Consider the following 24,373-nt stretch of genomic DNA (forward strand, 5'->3'; position numbering starts at 1 on the left):
CATCAATGCCAAATCATCATTACCTCTACATGCTAGGCCAAATCATCAATGCCAAATCACTCGGACGACGACCGGGGTGAGGAGAGAATGGTCAGAATTCAAGTGGCATACATGGGAGGCGAACACATCAGCTTGCAAAATTCAAGTGGCATTCATCGGTCGTCGTGCAGGATTCGATGACGGAGTCGGTCTCAGCGTCCACAAACTTGCAAAGAACACCGCTAAGCTTCATAATATCAAGAGGAGCCATAAATTCTTCTCATCTATGAGAAATTCGGAATACAGCAGAGTAACAAACGGCTTGCGCATACAATCACAAATGATTATGGAAGTATTATTGCCAGAAAGACCACACTAGTGTAACAGAAGGCTTTGTCAGATCCTTTTTTTGTTCCAAACGACTGATCCCCGAAACAACAGACTCAAAACTCCTGGCATTAAAAATGTGTGGCCAAACCCCAATGGAGTTCTTATGACTATATACATGAGGAAAGCAAACATCTTGTTTGCACAAAATAATACCAATTAAATGCAAGCAATGCTGCGTTGGAGCTGCTGAAGCATTCCAAAGAACAAGATCCTCATGGTGCTTACATGCAAGAAGGCTCTTTGCAGCTGGTGGGAGCAGAAGCATCAAGAGACTGAAGGCCTGCAAATGCATATCCAGTATTTCACTTCACATGCACTTCATCATATGGACACTACCTGACTGTACATGGGCGATCTCGATCTCGCATCGCAGTACCTGCAGGGCTCTAAAAGGCATTTCTGTTTGAACAACCAACAAGCTTCGGTGTCTTCTCACACTGCCCCCTTATGACTTTTCTCTCTCACCCTTAATAGGAGGAAACACCAGCTATCAATGTGTATATGGTATGGTTCATGTTTTCCTATGCTCTGTGCTTCGGATTTGTCCCAGTAAGAACAAGTATCGGAAGCGGAAATCAAAGGGTATGACAGCAAAATGTTTTGAGTTGAGAAATTTGTGCTGCCGATGGCTTGAGCAATTCCTTATCAGACTAGACTGTTGGCAAGGTAGGAACTGGCATACCCAGTCCAGGATTTCGCCTTCTTCGACCATGTCACATGCAAAATCAAACAACAACTTCGGTATCAGCAGCTTCCCCCTGGCACTCACGCCCACTGATGCGCGAGCATAATCTTGCAGTGAGGATTGCAACTCCTCATGCACATTCTCTGCCGTGTACACCCGAACCTGCAAACAAGACATTGTGGATTTGTACCCCTTTCTTTGTTCATGTATCACAGGCAAGCACTCTTGCAACAGAAAAGAAGAGCCTGCACAAAATATAATTACCGCAGGAGAAGAACTGGCTCCAAAGCTTAGACTGAATGTCACCAACGGCTCCACACGATCGATTGCAAACATGCTGACCTCTTCTCTTAGCTTCAGTTTCTGATGTGCCAATAGTAATGCCTGCATTTACCCACATTATTATTGTCAAGGTGTAGCAGAGCTAAGGTGAAAGTGGCCATTTTAACCTATAAATGGTGCAATGTTTCTACCAGACAATCTCAAGAGAATTTGATAGGGGTTTGCTTAGCAACTCACAATTTGAGGTCTATACCATTGAGCTTTGGCCTTCAGCAAAAGGTGCTCAATGACAACCGCATTGAATGAGTGCCCTCCAACCGTGTAAGCCGCCTGCACAATATTGAGAAATCTAGCCAGATGACATAATGGCAAGCTCTTTTCCACCAGCCCTTTCTTGCAAGCAAAACAGTTGTTTTATAAACAAACCTTTTGCATCAGTGAAAAGAACTTGAAATCGTTTTTCGGAACTCCGTAAGCAAGGTACGCCTAAACACGGTGTACAGAAAAGTGAGATTATATAGATGGAGGATTATACAGAAAAGAGGTTTGAGTGGAAATTGTTCTCCAGCCCTCACACACACATCCTCTCCCTGAGTTTTTCTAAACAAAACATATGCAACACATGAAGAAAAAAGGGTCATAAGCAACTAACATGCATCATCAAAGCATTGTAGACATTGATCCAAAAAGCCAATTTCTCCTCATGTTTCATGGTGCTTGGATCAACTCGAGATAATTGTTCCACCAGAGATCTTTTAATGAAAGTTTCAACACAGATGACATGGTTAGCTCAATGCATGAGTTGGCTTTGAAATTCCAAGTGCCTGAGCTCGTAACCTAGAGTTTTCTATCAAACACACACGTATATGAAGTTCATATCCAGTGTTTCTCTGCAAGCTGATTGTAAGCTCACCTGAACATCCGAAGGGCCTCAGCAGCGTAGTCCAGTTGCTCTTTTCCAACCAACATCTCAGAAACTTCAATGGCTGTGCTATAACTGCCAATATCTGTCCAAGGGAGCTTCTCTGGTGTTTTATAAGGATCAAAGGACCTGTCAGTTCCTATATCCTTGTTTTGCAAGTCAATTGGTGGACTTCGAGTAGTTGACATGAAAGATGACTCAGAAAGAGAGGAAACAGAGGAGGCTGTGATGTTTCCATAGGGTGAAGTTGGGGAAGAAGTCCTTTTGGATGAAGGAAGACTATCTGTAGGATCTGCCAAGTGCCGATAAATACTGACCATACAATTTACCATTTCTTGTGATAACTTATTTGGCTGGTGCCAAAAGTTTTTCACATCCACGACTGTCACCTTGCTTGCCATTTCTCCATATAACGTTGCATTTGAAAGAGCAGAGTGCTTGGATTTCAACTGCAGAAGCAACCAGATTGACTCTCTCTCTCTCTCTCTCTCTCTCTCTCTCTCTCTCTCTCTCTCTCTCTGTTACACTCTTTCTGATCTTAAAGAAGTTTTCTTCACTTTTGACGGCTTCTTTCCACTGATTTTCACACACAAAAAAAGTGTGTGTGTGAGAGAGAGCAAGTTTTAGTAGGATGTGACCACAACACTCATTTCTGGCCTCATAAACCATAAGAATCATCAGCAGCACAACCCTAAATGTGAAAAAAGCTTCTATTCCACCAGAAAAAGCAAGCATGCAATGGGTAGATACCTTTTCAGGAGAAACGAAGCTTGATTGTTGCCAGAAATTTTTGCACCCCAACTTTGCATTTTGAGCCAGGCAGTCAGATTGTGAGCCACTTTCATCTCCAGAATAGTAGTTCTGAAATAAACCTTGCTTGATGGGACTCGTGAAGTTCCCCCCTGAGTTATTACTGAGGCTGCTTTTAGGTGGAGAAGTAAGGTTACAAAGTCTAGGAGATAAAGGATTTGCCAGAGCAGTTGGAGTAGAGCAGCAAGGCTGTTGTGTAGAGCAAAAATCATTTGGAGGCTGGTTGATGCTTGACTCTCTTAGTTGAGCTTCTTGACTTTGGACGTGCATGGGAAGTTTCAACAATGTACCTTCTGCTCTTTGTCGTTCCCTTTGCTCGTAGCCTAGCAGCAAGTGTAAGGAAGCAATCCGCTCCTCGAGGCTTGAGATAGCCACTTCCAGCATGGCAACATCTGTGACAAGTTCTTGTGCCTGCAGGTAGAAAGATAATACCATTTGGATAATCAAAATTTGCAGATACTTAAAGAATCACACTAGCATTTTGATAATCAAAATTTGCAGATACTTAAAGAATCACACTGGCATTTTGACAACCAAAGTTGGCCAGGGACATACATGTACAGGCAGATTGGCGACTGTAGAGAAAGCTCCAGCTTCTTGCCTGAACGCATTTTCTAATGCATAATGCAGGTCAACCTCTTGTTGAAGCTTATTCTGTAGCCCAAAAACCTGCATCCTCCAGACATGAACAAGAAGTTTAATTTACATGTCATGAATTATTTAAGTGTTGTGAAGCATACATAAGTTCTCATTATTAAAGTGCTAAGGGCAATGATAAACAAGAGCTGCAACATAGGCCATTTTTTGTCTTGTAACAACACATGCAAAATAGAAAACAACTGTACACATTTTTGCAAATCAGTTAGTGCTACACAACAACCTAACTCAAACAAAGGGCATGGCATATACATCTTTCTCCAATTGATGGCGTTGTGCTTTGAGGAAGTCAAATCTGTTTTCATGACTTTCATGCTCTCCAACCAAAGCATCCTAATCAAGAATAAGAGGCACAGAAAAGAATCAGAACTCTCTCTCTCTCTCTCTCTCTCTCTACATACATACATATATCTATATATATACACATACATATATGTGCGTGCGTGTGTGTATATGAAATGTGGGAAATTTATAAAAATGTCAGAACAAGAGTAAAGAGGATACATTGCCCTACCTTACATAAGAAACAAGCAGACCTGTGAAAGCTCATGGAGGAGCCTTAAGAAATCAGAAAGGGATGTACTGGAAGCAACAAAAAAAAGCAGCTCAAAAAATGCATGCATAGGCCAAAGAAGCATATGCTTGGAAGAGTTTGTGGGAAACACCAGCCAAGTACTGTTGTGCAGAAAACCTTGGACAAAGAAAGGTGGAGACAAGCTAAAGCACTCAGTTTTATATTCATGGGAACGAAAGATGAAGCAGAAACGTCTCCGCCAGAAGCAATCATGTAGGTGACCATAGGAACAACATGACTGGAGGGAGGAGTCATGCATTGAAAAGGCACAGTGCATGGGTTAAGATACCAATAGAAAGGTACTCATAGTCATCCCTGTTAGTGTTACTCAAGAAGATGCAACATTGGAGGAGACTACAATATAAATGTATGAGGGTCGCACCAATGCAAATTCAGAAATGAGGGTTGAAGCAAATGCAAGCATCAGATGTAGTCTCTCCTGCAGTTGAGCCATAACAAGTGGTGTCAGCCTAAGGAAGACCAATCTTCTGAGCCTAACATGGAGTTAATGGTTGTTGGTGGTCTGGGCATGCAAAGCCAAGGGAGTATAGACAAAGTTTTGAAGTCTTCCACAAACAATCACGTGAAGTGACAATCTCGACACTAGGAGCGTCAGTGGTATTCTGAGCAACATACTTAGGTTTGATGAGAGACGTTAATTTGATGAGTCTCGTCCTCTGCTTCCAGCTTATCAGGAAGGAGGCGAGATGAGAACAACTGCAGTTCCAGTAGGAGAGAATGTGACACCCATCTCTCCTGACAATGTTCAAACAATGCAAATCAGGAGACTGTTTAGCAACTGGACACAAAAACGCAAGGGAAGCCTCCATCAAGGTTGGCTGCTCAAGCACAAAGCATCCAAAGCATGTTCACAACTATGCACCGGTTGGACCAAGTCCCAGGCAAAGTTAATACTTTGCAAGGGGCAGCTTCCGGGAAATCTAGGCAGGCAGTACAGACTGCCAACAAACAGGCAAGCTACAGGGTAGGACATTCAAGTGGGCAACCCAAAATCTGGTCAGGCTGGCCGATCAGAAAAACAGCAGTGAGGGACCCTGTTAAAAAGCCCACCCCACCTGTATTCTTCATCTCAGCATTGTTGCTAGTTTCTGTTCCAGCCCCTTCCTTAGCATGTGAGTGGCCCCATATTAGCCCGAAATCCACAGCAGATCAGTCCCCACTGCCCAACATTCACATTCAGACAGAGGATTCAGGTTGACTTGATTGGACTGAGGGTATTTAGCATTCGTCTCCTTCAGCCACAATCTAATAGGCTTGTACATAGATGCTCTCAGAAGTAAGACGTGTATAATAGTTAAGACGTTTGTGTGTGCTTGTGAATCTTCTGACCAACATGCCCTTTCATGAGACGTCAGCAATCTCTTTCTACATGTTTCCCATTTGCAGAACAGGTTGTGTTGATTGCACATTGCAGAGATGTTAGTCTCAGCATCCAAATGCTTGTCAAATAAAGAAGCATGCCTTTCTAAAGGCCATCAAGTGTGACTTCCAAAATTACACAGACCCAGCACCAGAAAACACTAATTCCCTTCTCACTTGCATACCTACTCCACCCGAAGCCGACAGTTTTGATCCATCCTCCTCGTCCATCTAGCCATCAGGGCCATCCTAAGCCTCAAGTTGTCATGGTCAAGAATTTGAGAAGTTTCAAAGCCTCAAAGAAAGCTGTTCATATATGGCAAGGTCCCACAAAAAGACCATGTACCATTGTTTTCCAAAATCCTGAACCATCAAGTCTATCATCTTCATCCATGCACATCGGATCTCATGGACCGATGGATAGAACTTATGAAGCTGCAAACTTGATATGGACTAGGTATGATTCAGACATAACCACTCCACACTTGCCCAACCCTATTGATTCTCTGGTGCAGTAACCTGTTTTGGCAATAAATCACTTTGAGTGGAACCACACAGAGAGATTTTAATGTTGTGATGCCTCGTCTGTAGTAAACCCTCATAATACCCTAGCCGAGTCTGCTATCTGCTTGAAGCATATACCTGTTGAGTACATCATATGGGACATGGAGACTACTGTTTTTTCTCTGCTGGAGCTCAAGTGTGATAGGTAGGCAGTAAGAATGGGGGAGCACACTATGCTGCTTAGCATTGCACAAGATGTAACAGTATTATCGTTGTCGTGCAGGCAGAAACCTAAACTCCCTGTGCAAATCATTGAGTATAAGGACTGAAGAGCGTGGCACTCTACATGCATAGACCCTCTACATACAAGAACGCTCTTAATCTATTATTCTTTTTGCCTCATTCTAAGAACCTGATGGAGAGTTTACCTTTTGTTGAAAGATTGCAAGAAAAAAATCAAGATTGTGGCAACAAAATGGAAAGCTTTACCTCTTTTTCAGGTGTCTGTGGCTCTAAATACTTGTCCACAAAAACAATCTTTGTTTCAAGATCAAGTGCCTTGTGTTTCCGCGGAGTTTTCTCTGGTGCAGAGCTGCTCAGGAGGAAATAATAAATATAGTAAGTTTAACAGCAAGCTAGTATGAAGTTTTGGCATAATGGAAGCCTTTTTCTCCTACCTTTTTCTCAGTGGATGGACAGTCACAGTTGAATGTGAGGGGTGTTCATATGCTTCATCTCTGTGGCAGAACATCTGCAAGCACATAAAAGTCAGGTCATGCATTCAAAATCCATGTTTGTGCATCCCACATTCTGATAACATAGACCTTGTGAACTAACTAGACATGTGCTACCCCCTGGCTCCACAATGAGGAGAAATGTAAGCATTCACTTTCTTCAGAGCTTAGTGACCCTTTTAGCACTAATTATGACCATAATCGCAACAATCTTAGCACAAATCAGGTTAGAGAAAGCCAATTGAAATGAGGGCTTGGTTGATCTTTGAGTGGAGGTATATAGTTTTACCTCCTCAAGCTGCAAATCTGTTGGGAGCTCTGATGGGTAGACTCTCCACATCACTTCCAAAATGGTGGCTTTGTAAGCATGTCATGGTGGTGCAAGAAAGGTGCTACTGGAGATCTGTTGGGGTGTTTCCATCAATCTCGCTGTGATCCACTTGGGAGATGCTGACAAGTGGAAACGGGAGTGGGGGGAGATCAAGAGAACGGTGTAGATTTCGCTTGTAGAGAGAGAGAGAGAGAGAGAGAGAGAGAGGGATGGGCGATAAAATGGAGAGAAATTGGCAAGCAAAGTGGCCTCGGATTGTGGTTGTGTGTGTAGAAGGAGCCTGGGAAGACTGCACTGCATGTGTTGAAGGGCGCATTACTGGTTTGGTTGACTAAAGCAAGTAGGCCCAGCTTAGGGGGGCCTTTTTTGAGCCGAAGAAGAAGAGAAAGAAGCAAGGTATTTGATGATGAGATGATGATGGTGGTGAGAGTATCCTGGCTGCAGAAGCAAGCAAGGTATATATGAAGAGAAGAAAGAAGCACTGGTTCTGAGGCAGTTCCAGAGCGTCAAAGAAGAGGAGAAGGCCTTGGGAAAGTTGTGTGTGTGTGTGTGTGTGTGTTGGGGGGGCACTGTTGCTGGGAAGTGATGTGTGTAAGGGACACCTTTGCGGGTGAGTGACGCAAAAACCCACTATCAGGAGCGAGGGCCACAGAGAGACAGAGAGAGAGAGAGAGGAGAGAGTTGTTTTTCTTTTGTCTTTGCCTTTGCCCTTGATTTCTGTGTGCGTGTATGTGAGTGTGAGAAAGAGAGAGAGAGAGAGAGAGAGAGAGAGATATGGGGGGTGGTATTTGAGCACACGCTCACACACAGAATCCACAGTGGATGTTTTTAATTATAACGTTCCTTTTCCGCCGCTCTCAGCTTTTCGAACTCGCTTTTGAGCATTGCCTCAAGATGACTCAGCACCCACAATCAACAATTTTTGAATTCTTTACCCATTGAATTATACCAGATTTGGAGGAAAAAATTTCTTTACCCATTGAATTATACCAGATTTGGAGGAAAAAAATTCCCAAGATTTCTTTTATAAAGTGACGTGATTTTTTTTAAGGAAGGCTTGAAATTAACCAGAAATGGATATTTACGCCCGGCTTGTTGTGTTAACAACTCATCTCGGCAATTTGTACAAGGGTGTACATCCACCATAGTCGGCGCGAGAATCAAACCCATGTACTCTGGGATAACACTCATCCTCTTCTACCAACAACTGAGTTAGTGCCGTGGTTGCCAACATCAATTTTTTTGTTCTTCTCGACTTTTTGCTGCTGCTTATTATTCTTCTTTTCTTTGGCTCAAAGAATACTAATGTTTGGCCTTGGTGTAAAGTAGGTCCAATTAGGGTATATTTTTCGATTTGGTGGTAGGTCTAATAGGTTTTCTTTTTCCCTCTTATGAGAACCAACTCTTATTAATTAGTTAAAAAATAGAAGTACTTATTTAATACATTCTCTCTCTTTTCCTTCCTCCTTTCTTTCTCCCTTTTGTTAGATCAGAGACACAGCTCAAGACCAACATAGTCTTTAGGTTATGTATTTGGTCTCATATGTCATTTTTTTAAAGATGTAAATATAATTTTCTCTCTCACACACACACACATGCAAAAACAAGCACCAAACCCTCTCTCTCTCTCTCTCTCTCTCTCTCTCTCTCTCTCTCTCTCTCTCTTGCACACACACACACAAAAAGGCAAAGGTAAGGTCTTATAATAGAAGAAGAGGCAGAAGAATACATGGAAAATTCAAAGGCAAGCTCTTATAAAATATAATTTTTTGTTTATGTTTGAGAAACAAATTCAGCATTCATAAAATCCATTATAATGGAGTTGTTCTTACGAAAGGTAGGAAATGCAATCACTGACCAACAAGTAGTGGTACTATAAACAGCCTTTCCTAGCTTTGGCTCAAATATTACCAATGATGTGTCAAAATCTACCTTCTTCAGCACAAACTATTAAATCTGCAAAGCTTTTCACAATGCTTTTTTTTTCTTTAATTAACTATTTCTTCTACTGGTAGCCAACCACAAAACAATGCAAGCCCAATATCGCTTATCTTTTATTTATGGGATGTGGAGAGCATGTTCTCAAGGAGCATGAGGTGGTGGGGAGCTAGAGGCCGATTGATCATTCGGTTGCCCCTCTAGCCAATTCATGCCTTCGTGCCATCAAACACCAATTAACACTAATTACCTTTGAGGAACACCCGATCCTATTGCTAATTAGAAATCCAGCAAGAGTGTTCCAACTTCTTTGCAGTTGATTCTGCTTAAAATGATCAAATGTAAGCCTCTTATTAGATAATACGACAAGCTACGAAACCTTTTTGAAAAGGTTAAATTTTCTTTTAAAAAATGACAAGAAAGGATGCCATGGCTCCACTTGATTGTTTGTTGAACTTAATACATGCATTTATGAATCAAATAGACTCCATCTCGTTCGACTAGTGTTTGGGAAATGATTTTTAACATCAAATCCTTTCACAATGGATTCAAGAGGAAATTGTAATTCAGAACAAGCATTTTCTTTTTTCTTTTTTCTTTTTTGAAAGGAATCACTCTTGGGCACATTTTGGCCTTTTGCAACCCCACTCTCACTCTTATGTATGCTTTCTGCTCGTTTTGGCATGATTATAAATATAACTAAAGTTTGAGTTTTATGAGTATATTTTCCTTTTCCCAATCAATTTGAGAAGGAATTTCTTTTAAAATTGAACAAGTTCTAGGCTAACCTGAGTATCTTTTCCCAGGCAACGGGCTGGGTTGGTTCTCGAGCGTAGGAACAGCATCCAAAGAGTGAGTTTGGTGGGGGATGGGCAGCTTGGATGTGAAAAGCCTTGAAAACGTAAAGTCTGGAATCCGCAACAAAGCCGTATGCATTTCACACCCGTCACGGACATTTCAACGGGTGGACTTGGACTTGTCTGCAGGTAGTTAAATGATGGCAACTCACTTTTCCAGAAATATATAAATGTCACGGAATATCTTGTCAAATTTTTTTTAAAGGACCCTTCAAAATACCCCCAAAAAATAAATAAATTTGCATTACCTTAATTACTTAGTTAGTTTATCGTAAGGCTCATTGCACCTTCCTAATCATTCTTCCGTCGCATTATTCTGCCAACAATTTCCCTTCATGCAAAAAAAGACATCATAAAATACACTTAATATATATGGCACCAAATTATTTTTTTGCATTTCCATTAAATATATTGTGCGAGAGATTTTCAAGAATAAGAGTATTTTCTAAGGTTTCATATTCGTATTTAATGATTAATGCTTGAAAAAGTCAATGAAATGATGACATTACATACTAAAATGAAACCTTATATTATTGTGCTATCTAGAATTTGGGAAATTAAACACCTACCCTAAGCCAAGCCCTAAATTTTTTTTGGAAATATATATTATATTACATAACAGCTACCATCCTTGCATCTTACCCAGATACATCTGATGATTTCAAAACCAGACAGATTGCACAGTATTCAATCTTCATTCAGCCATTTGCATATTTCTTTAAGCCATTTGCATATTTCCTGTCTTCAAAGACAAAAGAACATTCATCCCATCCCAACTGCTTGCTGGCCTGTAGAATTGGGTCAGTTAAAAACTTTTTCTAAACTGATTAGAGAGTTAATTACTCCCCTTAAGCAAAAACTTTTTCTAAACTGATTAGAGAGTTAATTACTCCCCTTAAGCTTAATCGACTCAGTTAAAAACCTTTTCTAAACTCATTAGAGTTAATTACTCACTTTAAGCTTAATACAAGTAAATTAAACACTAACCTTTATTAAACTCCCTCGCCAAAAAAAAATAATTTGTCTAAACTCAATGTAACCTAATTAGAAAGTTAAACCTCTCTTGCTTCAAGCATGTTTGTGCCCTCGTTAAATCTAAAAGCCGCGCATTTAAAATCAAATATATATAATATGGGTAACGTTTGAGAGATGAAATGATGTAATAGCACTTATATAATATAATATATATTTCCAAAAAAAAGCAGGCCTTTTAAAAACATTAAAAAAGTTAAGTTCGGTTGTCTATATTACATTAACGTTAAGCAAGTCCGTGTGAATGGAGATCCATAAGTAATTAATTTAAATTTTTTCACATTCTCGCAATTCCCGCCAAGATGGATAGGATTATATGATAAATTTTGATTGGGTCCTCAAATGCGTAGCAGGCTAGCACGTTTTGCAACACGAGATGGGCTCACAAGCCAAGGAACCCCCCCTCCCCCCTTTCAAATCATAATCAAATGCTTTTTTTTCCCCAAATCTCTGTAGCACGTTAGAAAACTGCCAATTCCCTTTGCAAACCCCCCCTTCCCTTTTCAGCTTTTTCCAGCTTTAAAGGCAGGTGAGCCTAGGCCAGTGGGACACACACACGCATACACACATACACTCACCCTATCCCCTCAAAGCTGCTGCATCTCCACAAGAGTTCAAACTCCATTGTTTTCGATTCCCTGCTTTTTGACATATAAATTACAATACACACTCTTCAACACCACCACCACCATACCCTTGCTTATTTCCTATAAAAAGCTGCTTATGTAACAAAAAAGAAACAATTCCCCATGTTGTATCCTTTACTTTTCCCTCACATGACATTGGACAATTTGCTAGAGAAATTTCACCTCAAAACTCGAGCACTCCAAGTACTGAGCAAAAATGTAGTGTTCTTGTACCTTAAAGCATTGCACAATGCTTATTTATGTCCCCTGACTACCTATATGGCAGGTACCTCTATCTCTTCTCCTAAGCTCTTGGCTCAACATCGTCAACAAAGCTGATAATCTAGTTGCTAGCATAGAAAGCTCCATCCTGCAAAACAGTACCTCCTTCTCTTGCCATTACCATCTAAAGTACATGAGCTCATATGCATTATCTCATTCTTTCAAAGGTTACCACCACAATGCAAACCATTCCAATTTCCTCCTCCTCTTGATCTTACCATCTATAGTACATGAGCTGCATTTTACCCCTCATTCTTTCACACTTTCTAGCAAAGGTTACCTCTACCACCACAATGTAAACCATACCTCCTCCTCTTGCCCATTACATTTCACACTTTGTAGCAAGGGTTACCTACCACCACAATACAAACCATACCTCCTCCTCTTACCATTACAATCTGTACATGAGCTAGTATGTGTCCAACCCCCTCATTCTCTTACACTTTGTAGTAAAGGTTACCACAACATAGTAAACTCTGGTGAAGGACTATCTAACAACATCATGTCATACTTTTCACTTGTCACTCTTACATTAAGAATTACACAAATAATCACCTTGATTTCTTATCTAGGCTGAGTATAATGTGTACTTCATGTTTACACGATTTTAGTCCACTCAAGTGTAGCAATATAAATACACCCTAATTTTTTCAAGAAGGACACAAGAGAAAATTACAACCGTCGAGGATGCCTAGTCTTGAATCTTATCAGCGTCCTAGGAAAAGGGGCCAAGGTCTTCAATGTCAACCTTGACAAATGGATGGTATTTACCCATTTCCAAGAAGCTGCTGAGACAAGGACGTAAAGAGAGCAAAGATTATTCATTTAGTATGTTATTAATATCAATAAGTCGATTCTTAGAGCTTGACTTTCTCGACATGTCAACAAGTACTAAGAATCGTCCTATCAAGCCAAGTGATTATAAGAGTGGTAAATAGTGGTTCTCCAAAACCTCAATTTTGAATTCCCAATTAAACTATTTTGTTTCCTAAATCTTTATAATATTTTGAAAGAAATCTCTGAAAGGAGGACCTGTAATGGAAATCTACATTTGCATTGTATGTTTGTATTTTAAGCATGAAAAGATGGTAGACAATACCATAATTTTCCTAAAGATATCTTTCAAAAAGGACTTGTAATGAAAATCTATATTTGCATTGTATGTATGTATTTTTTAGCATTAAAAGATGATGGAGAATACCATAATTTTCCTAATACTAATGATATATTTCAAAGAAGTACTTGTAAAGGAGAGACTAGTAATAAAAAATGCACATTTTGCATTGTATGTTTGTTTTTATTTAACATTAGATTATGTTAGAGGTGTAAAAGAATACAATGTGTGGTGTATACAAGAGAACACTCATAAGAAGCAGTATCTTGCATTGCACAAAACTTAAAAAAACTCAAATTACATAATAAAAGACAAAGAGAAGCATATTACACTAATAGACTCATATAGTATTACACAAGAAGATAAGACTACCAACTAATTTCTTGTATAAGGTCTTATCCCCATAAGGTTTGAAGTGGCTTTTGATAGACAACTTGAGATTAACCTCCATGGGGTACTAACTACCTTACAGTCTGCAAGAGAAGGGATCCCATTAGGGCTTGAATGGGCACAAGATATATGAAACTCTACTTTTATATAGCCAAGGTTCCATGGAAGCTTGCATGAGTTCTCTAAGAAATGCATTTAGTGAAATGATTAATACCTTGATTAGTTTAGGATTAGGCCCAATAATTATCTTATATACTTGGCCCTCCATTCGCACTTATTAAACTATGCCCATGCCCACACTTTACAAGCATATAGGCTAATATGTCCATGAGTAAAAGTCTCCTGAAAGTCAAAACCTTTAACATGTGCAAAACCTTTGGTAAACCAATTGTGCCTTTGTACTTTTCCAAAGGACCATCGGATTTGTATTTTACCTTGTAAGCCCACTTAGTGCCAATTACCTTACATCTTGAAGGAAGATCTATAAGGTCCCAAGTGTGTTTTTTTAAGGATGGAGTCATATTCTATGTGCATGGTTCTTGCATCTTAGAGGACGTCCTAAGTGTGTTTTTTCATGATGGAGTCATATTCTACTTGCATGATTGCCATCCACTTCGGATCCCTAGCTTTAGATCCCCTTGTGCTTCAAAAAAGGTGGGAGGCTCCTAAATATTGAGTACCTCTATCATGAAAGAAAAATTCACAAGACTCTCTCGAGTGTGTTTCTCCTGTAGCCTTCTAGATCTGTGAACATCTTAAGTTGCATCCTTGATGGGGACAGATGTTTTACTCTATCTAAAAGTTTCCTATGCCACTTAGGGAATGTCTTACCCTTTTATAGCACATCATGCTCTAGATCTTAATTTTCAAATTCTATCTCCATAGGAAATGTATGGGCTGCCCTCCAATTGAATAATGTAAGGAAGTCTATGTTGCATGTGGAGGTTGCATATGGAGTTTATGTTGCTTTGGTGATTTCCTTATTGCATGATAAAGAGGAAGCTTCTCCTTTGTTCAAAGAATATAATGCATTATTTTTTGGCTGAAGTAGCAACAAATGATGTTTACATTATGAATAGGACCCCCATTAAAGTTGTTCATGTGGCATGACGACGTGTCTCACTTTAAAGTGTTTGGATGTATTACACGTGTGCATGTTCCTCTCGTGAAGGGAGAACCAAGTTAGATCCAAAAGTAGAGAAACACATCTTCATTGAATATGCTTTGGATTACAAAGGTTCTAGATTTTCTAACCCTACCGCTCGTGAGATGCAAGTAAGCAAAGACGCCGCCCTTGATGACATGAGATAAGAATAGATGGCATGCACGAGTGAAGGCAATTGATGCAGGTGTAGGTAGTAATGATGATATGTCCCACATGGAGAGTAATAATAACAAGTGCTTATTGGACCTAGAGAGTCCTCAAGCAATGGATCTAGTAGTAGCCCGTGAGATTACGTAGGTTAAGGACAGATGCAAGGAATGTAGATGCATCGTCTCGTGGTACTATAGGTGCTGAATGTATCACACAAAGGGAAGGATAAGGTACATCAACCTTTTGTGCCTGCTCTTAGTAGGTCACTCTTTATGTGGATGGTGACTCTAGTGGCTCCGTGCAGAGCCTTGATGAAGAGCTTGGCATTCTGCTAGTGATGGTTACTCCTAGTGCACGAAGAACTAAGGCTATTTTGAGGACACTTGGCAGTGATTCAGGTATACGTAGGTCTACTCGAGTTAGATACCCTGATAGGTTGAGATATGATATGAATATATAGTCCATCACTATACTTACATAGTTAAAGCAATATAGGAGATAGAACCCACTTGTTTTGAGTAGACACTTAGAAATAAAAAATGGGAAGATTCCATGGATGAGGAGATGGCAGCATTAGATACAAATGTGCAATATGGGAATTAATGACTTTGCCTAAGGATAAGAAGGCAATTAGATGTAAGTGGGTTTACAAGGTCAAGCATAACTTAGATGGATTTGTGAACAAGTATAAGGCAAGATTGGTTACCAAGGGTTATGCACAGACATACAATACAGACTATGAGGAGACATTTAACATGATTGCAACAATAATGGCACTATGAGAGCTGTCATTGCTGTGGCTATAACTCAGATGGATCTGTGAACAAGTATATGGCAAGATTGGTTGCCAAGGGTTATGCGAGGACATTGAACATAGACTATGAGAAGAGGAGACATTTAGCCCGATTGCGAGAATGGCAATTGTGAGATATGTCATTGCTATGGTTATAGCAAAGGGTTGGTCTTTACATCAAATGCATGTAAAGAATACATTCTTATATGGTGATTTATAAGAACTTTACATGATGCACCTACCAAGTTATGAGAGCAATGCATATCCAGATTTTGTGTGTAGATTCTACAAAGCCTTGTATGGCTTAAAGTAGGAACCTAGAGCATGGTTAAATAAGATTAGGGAGTATCTTGTTGTGCCATTGGATTTTGGAGGAAAAGAAACAAAGAAATATGGACACACTAATGTAGATTTTTTACTTTAAGTGAAAAAGATAGATAGAGAGATCATGCTATTAGTAATTTATGTGGATGACTTAGGGGATAGTGATGCTGACATACATTCATGATGCTTTTGAAGTAGAAGTTTAATATAAAAGATTTGGGTAAACTGTAGTATTTTCTTGGTATAGAGGTGGTGCGCTCACCAGATGGCATTTTGTTGTTTATAGAAGTAGTATGACTTGGCTTGGACATGTTGTCTAATTGTGGTATGATAAAGGTAGTATGGCTTGGACATGTTGTCTCAGTATGGTATGACATGCAATGAGCTTATTTCAGTGGCATTGGAGCATAACACTAATCTTTCTATATATATGTGTGTGTGTGTGTGTGTGTGAGCTTTTGGAGGATCTCACAATGTGCATGTGTATAGTGGGTAGCTTGATCTACATGGCCATTACTAGTCCATATTTGACTTGTAAGTCAACTTATGCAGCCCCCAAGAAGTCACACTTGGATGTAGCTAGATGGATTCTCAGATGCATAAAGTTTACTATTGATTGTGGGCTTTTCTATAAGGTTGGTAGAGAGATATAGCTACATGGGTATACATATGTTGATTGGACTGATAGTGTCTCAGATAGGAGATTTATTAGTGGCTTTATGTTTTCTTCTGGGAGTGATGTGAGTTGGAGAAGCAAGAAACAACCACCTATTTTTTTTGTTGATTTACAGAGGTAGAGTGCAGGGGTGCTACTATGGTAGTGTATGAGGTAGCTTGGTTTCAGAAGCTACTTGGTGATATGGGTGACTCCATGGATAGGGATAGTGTCATTTATTGTGATAAAATTAGTAGCATAGAGCTAGCCTGTAACCCAGTCTATCATGCTAGGACAAAGCATATTAAGGTGCATTATCATTTTGTGAGGGCGAAGGTTATTCAATATATGCAACGCATGCTAGAGAGAGAACTTCTGGGAAAAAAGTGGGGTACGTGGAAAAGAAATTTCAAGTACACAGCTACACAGCTACAATATAAACTTGTTAATAAGCTGATAATATATGAGATTCTTATCGTTAGTATTTTCCTTTAGTGACACAATTCTAAAGACTCTCCTAGAGACACAAAATGTTGCTAAACAATACTTAACATTTGTTTTATAAAGTTTAATTATATAAGTCTTAAAGTGTTGCTAGGAATGTTGATAAGCGATTCCTTGTAACTGTTTTATAAAGTTTAATTATATAAGTCTTAAAGTGTTTCTAGGAATGTTGATAAGCGATTTCTTGTAACTAAACTTAAAAAAGAGAGAGTTGAATGTCGTTTAGCAACACACAAAATGTCACTAAACGACACTTGACTCTTTTAAAAAAACAAAGTGTGGTGCTGTAAGTCTAAAATTATTGCTCGAAGTGACGTTTTAGTGACATTCGTGATTTTTGTCACGAACCCCTATATACCTTGTAGTGATAACACACTCACTCATGTGTACCTTATAGTGATGAACGGGGTTAGTGACGCTAGTAATTTTTATCGCTAACCCCTTGACCCTAGTATACCTTATAGTGACACACACACACACATACACACTCACTCACTCACTCACATGTGAGTACTTGTGAGTTTCATACAACCTAGTGTAAATATTTATACCACCTTGAAAGCTAAGGGTCTTATCTATCACATGCATTGAAATTGTGTTCTACAAATGACATTGAGATACGAGAGAATGGAGATCTTATGCATGCACACATATAGTGATCGTATGTATGCTTGGACAAATGCATTGGAATGTAGACATATTATCTCTCATGCAATAGGGTAATCCATTAACCTATTTATACTATTTTAGGTCTCATAGATTCATTGGGACTTTGAAGCTATTAATATTTCTCTCTCTCTCTCTCTCTCTCTCTCTCTCTCTCTCTCTCTCTCTCTCTCTCTCAAAAGAAGAAAAACTTCAACAAATGGTTTTACTTACACACATCGTGATGCCATCTTTCTCGGTCTACTCACATCACAATCTCCTTCCCAAGCTCGAAAGGTGTGAGAGTAGGTGTCAATATCTCAATGGGTGGCTCTTAGATAGTAACATGGGTGGCTCTTAGATAGAAACATGCGCCTAGCAGATAGAGTTGATTATATCTCGACTATGGTCTATAGTGGCATTGGCCATAGAGGCCATGGCATTCGTTAAAACCTCTCCAATGAATCCTCCATCTATGAGGACCTGCCTAACAAAAATGGTATACTAGAGGACCCATGGGCAAGGGGAAATGAAGGTGTGTGCAATATATGAAATGCACACAAGAGAGAGAACTTATGGGAAAAAAGGTGGGGTGGGTGCAAATGAAATTTGAGGTACACATCTACAATATAAACTTGATAATGAGTTGATAATAGATGAGATTCTTATCATTAGTAGTGTTGTTTAGTGACACAATTCTAATGACTCTCCTAGAGACACAAAATGTTGCTAAACATAAAGTTTAATTATATGTGTCTCAAAATTTGAGGTACACATCTACAATATAAACTTGATAATGAGTTGATAATACATGAGATTCTTATCATTAGTAGTGTTGTTTAGTGACACAATTCTAATGACTCTCCTAGAGACACAAAATGTCGCTAAACATAAAGTTTAATTATATATGTCTCAAAGTGTCGCAAAAGAATGTTGATAAGCGATTCCCCATAACTAAACTTAAAAAAAAGAGAGTCGAATGTTGTTTAGTGACATACAAAATGTCACTAAACGACACTCAGCTCTTTTTTTAAAACGTTTGGTGGTGTAAGTCTAAAAGTGTTGCTAGAAGTGTCGTTAGTGACATTCATAATTTTTGTCGCTAACCCCCATATACCTTATAGTGACAGCACACTCACTCACGTATACCTTATAGTGACGACAAGGGGTTAGCAATGTTCGTAATTTTTATTGCCAGCCCCTTGTCGCGCTAGACCCCTGTATACCTTATAGTTACACACACACACACACTCAAATGTGTGTACTCGTGTGTGTGTGTGTGTGTGTGTGTGTATTCATGTATACATACATACATACATATATGTATGTGTGAAATTTTTATATATGTGCTGAATTTTTACATATATATGTATATACAATGTAAGAGTTATTGATTCATGGGTTGCCGACCTTAATACTTGTGGCATAGATGTAGTATAATCATGTTAAGGGGTGGTTGTGGAGATAGGTTCCATTACCATGTCATTGCAGAGCCTTAAGAATGTTGTAAATTCATGCCAATTAATAATGAGGGCTTATTAATCATGGGGCCAATAGTCACACTCCAAGACTGGTAGCACTTTAGACTCCACCTTGGCTACCTTAAACACAATAACACTGAACAATCTCTCTAAGTATCAGTGGTAGAAAATTATTCCTGAGTCTGTAGCAACTCGGTAGCACTATATACTCTACATGGAATCTCATCCAAAATCAAAGAAGCAGTGAGCAAATTTTCAATGTGCATACCATCAATTCCTTATGTTCCCCATGTCATCCAACTCTCCAAGAGCTAATAGACCAGATATAGTAGATGCAGTCGATAAACATCACAATGATGACCATAATAGAGAAAGTAAGCATATCAATTTTTACAAAAGCAAGAAGGTTAGGGCTAACTGCAACAAGTGAAAGAGCAATCAATGCCTCACAAAAAGTGTATAGCTCCAAGTGTATGCCTCACAAAAAGTGCATGGCTCTAAGTGTAAAGATTTATACCACCTAGTGTAAAGAATCATAGTGTAAAGAATCATACCACCTTGAAAGAGTCATAACACCTAGTGTAAAGAAGCATACCACCATGAAAGACTCATACTTGAGTGTAAGTCCACGTGATGGACAATATTCCTTAGATAGAGGGAAGAAAGTGTGTGATTAATGTGATACTATTATTGGACCCGTGCGTTGTTGTGACAACCAAGGTTCCAGAAAAGAACCGGTTCCCTCTATATAGCCATCTCTCTCTCTCTCTCTCTTTCACTCTCTCTCTTACTCCTAGGCTTGGCCCCATCTCTCTCTCTCTCTCTCCCCCCTTTAGGCATGCTCCCATCTCTCTCTCTCTCTCTCACACACACACACACACACACACACACAAACACACACGCACATGATCCTCTCCCTCTCTCTCTGTCTCACGCACACACACTCTCTCTCAAATGTTTACATGACTCTCCTTTACATGACTTGTAACATGTTTATCATGACCTTCTTAGGGAAGACCATTCTCTCTCGGTCACTCACGAGATGTTTGAGAACTTAGACTCTCTAGACTTGCGTTGCATACATATTGAGGCAAACTCATCAGTAGGCAGAGTACTATGTGCCTCTCATGAAGCTCTAGGAGGCCCTCCTCAAGAACGCATCACTGCAATCTCTCTATATCGATGCCAACCAAGATTTGTGCCCCTACCACCTCTCACGAAGCTCTAGGAGGCCCTCCTCAAGAACGCATCACTGCAATCTCTCTATATCAATGCCAACCAAGATTTGTGCCCCTACCACCGTTTGGCATCAGCCCCCTCAGTCGCTAGAATTGCTCCATCAAAACACTTGGGCTTATAATCACATCAATGCTTTTTGAATACGGTATGCAAAAGATTTGCATTGGTCTTGCTCAGAACACCACCATTTCTTTAACCGGAAGACTTCATTTGGCAAGTAGAATCGAAAAATGCGCAAGTCAGTGAGAGACGTGTTGGTCTGAAGCATCTTGCCACACTACTGTGAAGGCCCGGGCATCTTGGTCAAGTACCTTAGTTCTTGATAGCTTACAGTCAATGGCATTCTTAATGACCTTGATCTCAGAGGGACACCATTGGAAAGGAACTCTGCAATCTTAGCCCAACTTGCTCGGAATTGTGAAAATACAAATCGTGTAAAGGTGCTGAAGTCGAAAGGGATTAACCAAGTACCACCCATAGCGGTCCGACTCTTCCTTTATGGCCTCCCTTATTGAGGAACATGAGGAGTCGAGGAAGATGATGCACCATGTTCTTGTGTTTTGGCTAAAGTATCTCCTAGCATGCCATGCCACGTAGGTGATGTTTTGTTCGTTAAGATAATATGTAATAGATAGATAGATTGTAAGGAAGTCTCGCATATTCAATCAAGAATCAACGAAGGTCCTTTAATTAGGCAAAGGGTTTCGGCGCTTAAAGTTGAACTTGTACTCCCCGTGAGTCTCATCTATCAAGGGATGTGCTCCCTCTTGAGATCTAGCCTCTCTCACTTCACGGCCTCGACGATGTCCGTGACAGTAAGATGTGGAGCAACACGACGCCCAAGCTCCACACGTCCACCTTCTCGTTGTGGGTACCGGTGAGCAGGATCTCTCGCGTGACGTGCCCTCCACATCGAAAGAAGTCGGCGGAGGCCCTGAAGTCCGCCATCTTGAGGTGGCTGTAACTCTGCCCTCGATCAGAGGAGCACGTTCTCTAGCTAGCTAGCTTGAGGTTCCTTATATGTATCATACCTTGGTTGTGGCAGAATGAGACGGCTCTCACGAAGGCCGCGAAGACCTCAGCTGCCTGGGCCTCCAGCAGCCGCCTATTGTTGGTGTTGAGATGCTCCAACAGGTCTCCTCCCTCCCTCGCACATCTCCATCACCACGTGAGCTGCACACTCCTCGTCCTCCTCCAGCTGAGCCACGTTTGGATGACCCTTGAGCTTCTCCATCACCACGTGAACGCACTCCAGCTCATCCTTGAGCCGAACCACGTTGGGATGACCCTTGAGCTTCTCCAGCATCGCGACCTCCGTGCGCACGTGCAGGCGAAGGGCGTCAGCGTCCCTTGATTTCCTCACGGACTTGCAGCCAAGCTTGTGCGCTTGTGCGTGCACATCATCATAATGCAAAGTATTTCTTTGGGTACCCTCGAGTGAAATTAAAAAAAAAATACCTACAGTATATTAACAAAGCTGCACAGACGGCCTTGCTGAGAGCTTGTTACGTTTGTCGTTCTTGCCTAGCCCCGCCTAGCGCAGCAAGTATGTCTTCACCCTGCCATACAGAAGACGGACATACTACTAGTATTGAAAAGCAGCATGGCTCCTTTGAGGTCGCTTCAGGCCAACAAACGTAATTATTCCAGTCTCTCTCTCTCTCTCACTCACTTTCTTCCCTTATACACACTCTCTCCCTCTCCCTCTCCCTCTCCCTCTCACTCTCTCTCTCTCTCTCTCACACACACACACTCTCTCTCTCTCTCTCTCACACACACACACACTCACTCCCTTCCTTTCATCCCTTATATACTGCTCCAAAAAAACTCTCTCTCTCTCTCTCTCTCACACACACACACTCTCTCTCTCTCTCTCTCTCACACACACACACACTCTCTCTCTCACACACACAGACACACACACACACACTCTCTCTCTCTCTCTCTCACACACACACACACACACTCATTCCCTTCCTTTCATCCCTTATATACTGCTCCAAAAAAACTGTTTTCTCAAAAATTGAAAAACTTTCATATATAAAATTAAGAAATTATAATGAAATTTTTTTTAAAAAAATATTTGTACTATATTCCTTCAAATTTTACAAGTATTGGCACCTTCAACCTATAAATTTGCAAGTATTTTTAAAAATTTGAAAGTGACATTACACTAAACTCGGGGGTTTTTTTTCGAGCACTGCCCTTATATATTCACTACAACAAAAAGAGGGGTTAGTGATAGTCGTAGCATGGCTTTAATAAAAAGATCTGGAAAAGTGTCAAGACGTAAGCACGGTGCTATATGTGTCGCTATTTTTTCGACGCCATATCCCACGCTATTTTCGTCGCTCACCGGAGCACTGTCAAAAAAGTGTTGCTGTTTCCGTCGCTTAGCAGCACTGATAAAAACATTAGCGTCACTATTTCCACCACTCAACAATGCTGATAGAAAACTTTAGTATCGCTATTTCTACCATTGAGCGGCACTGTGAATTTTTTTACGGGCAAATTATCCCAAAACCATTCTGTTCCAAAAAAAATTTAATTCAATATATTGAAGACAATTCTAATTTGTACAAACAGAGATATCGACATATGAAAATACATTTGAAACATAGTAACTCCCAAAATCTTAATTGTATTCAATCCCAAACGCCATAAAAGGTGTGTTACATCCAAAATGCCATACATTGAGTATGGAGTTACACAACATTAAACACAATAGGCAGGTCTCTACTCCTCCTACTCCTCCTCCTTGCCTATTGCCTCTTCATCATCTTTCTATATCACATAAGATTAAGTAATCATTTAAAACACAAACTAAGTAAATTTCTAAAAGCTTATAAAACCAAAATAATATAAACTTACGGCCAGCATAGCTTCATAGTTCAAAGCAACACTCTATTGTCGCAACCATTCAAATGTGGCCGAGATCCCATTGTGATAAGCAAAGTCGTTCTCCTCATGAGAAGGAGAAAGACCCACCACATTTTCCTACGTTAAGCACATATTTAAAAAAAGAACAATTTATATAAGATTTAATTCTTTGGAAACCAAAGTTTTGAATGCAAAATGTTAAGAGTTTAAATATTTACAAACTGAGCAAGGAAAGATGGCTTTCCACCCGATCCAAGATGAGAAGCCCCTCTTTTATGCATGCATACTCGGGCTGCTTCTCTTTGTTGCTTGAATAGATTGAGATTTTCCCAGTATGTCTTTTTGGCCTTCTTCTAATCCTTTTCTGATTCTTCTGGTGGTTTGATGTTACCACGCTTGATGGCCTTGGCAATCAATGATTTCATGTGATCACATGACCTCACATACGATCCAACATCTTAAGGTCATTAAATTGTAAGTTGGGGTGGGACACAGGAAACTCTATCTTCAATACACTTGGAATCTATTACTTCTTTGCATTGTCTTGATTTCTGCAGTCAATGCCCCAATGTTTCTGAACTCAAGATTAATTACAAGGTGATGCATGCATGCTATGACATGCTTTCCCTTGACCCATCTATCCTTCTCACATGGCAAAGAAGCGTCACTGGGTCGTAGGCATTTGGATCCACCACGTGCTGTGCCAGCACATCATTCTGCTAATGGGGAATTGGAAGCAGATCTATTACTGCCCCCAAAATAATCCCCGCATCCACCCCCACCAGAACGACGACCCCCACTAGAACGACAAGAAGTCCTATCTAATGAGGTCATGGACTAGGTGCCACAGAAGATAGTGGAGTGGCTTGGTTGCAACCTCCACATGAAGGCCAAGCAGCTAGACATGGACTAGATCCTCCAATGGGAGTGGACACGGGTATAGGAGTGTGTAACCTAGGAGTAGAACCACCCATTGGAGTGCCCTCCATTGGTATAGGGTTAATTATGGAAGCCTAGTGAGGGTGGAGTAAAATGGTTTCACACACTCTC

The 24,373-nt window shown here is 40.3% G+C and overlaps 1 protein-coding gene and 1 long non-coding RNA gene across 2 annotated transcripts; both read right to left on the minus strand.

The window, feature by feature from the left end:
* Nucleotides 1–227: 227 nt before the first annotated feature.
* LOC147630401 (uncharacterized) lies at nt 228–7,990 on the minus strand. Its single transcript, XM_086810261.1, has 12 exons — nt 7,207–7,990; nt 6,861–6,934; nt 6,673–6,775; nt 3,978–4,058; nt 3,624–3,737; nt 3,009–3,479; nt 2,250–2,707; nt 1,989–2,088; nt 1,763–1,822; nt 1,574–1,666; nt 1,319–1,438; nt 228–1,216 (listed from the first exon to the last, which is right to left on the minus strand). The coding sequence occupies exons 1-12, from the start codon at nt 7,255–7,257 to the stop codon at nt 881–883; spliced, it is 2,061 nt and encodes a 686-aa protein (XP_086666387.1). The 5' UTR covers nt 7,258–7,990; the 3' UTR covers nt 228–880.
* Nucleotides 7,991–10,012: 2,022 nt separating this feature from the next.
* On the minus strand, nt 10,013–10,837 carry LOC147630402 (uncharacterized). The gene is made up of 3 exons (XR_015267607.1): nt 10,686–10,837; nt 10,292–10,374; nt 10,013–10,166 (listed from the first exon to the last, which is right to left on the minus strand). It is a non-coding gene; the product is annotated as an uncharacterized LOC147630402 (long non-coding RNA).
* Between the last annotated feature and the right edge of the window lie 13,536 nt (nt 10,838–24,373).

This window comes from Cibotium barometz, chromosome 16, assembly GCF_041138505.1.
Source record: "Cibotium barometz isolate CiBa-2024 chromosome 16, ASM4113850v1, whole genome shotgun sequence".
Lineage (NCBI taxonomy): Eukaryota > Viridiplantae > Streptophyta > Polypodiopsida > Cyatheales > Cibotiaceae > Cibotium > Cibotium barometz.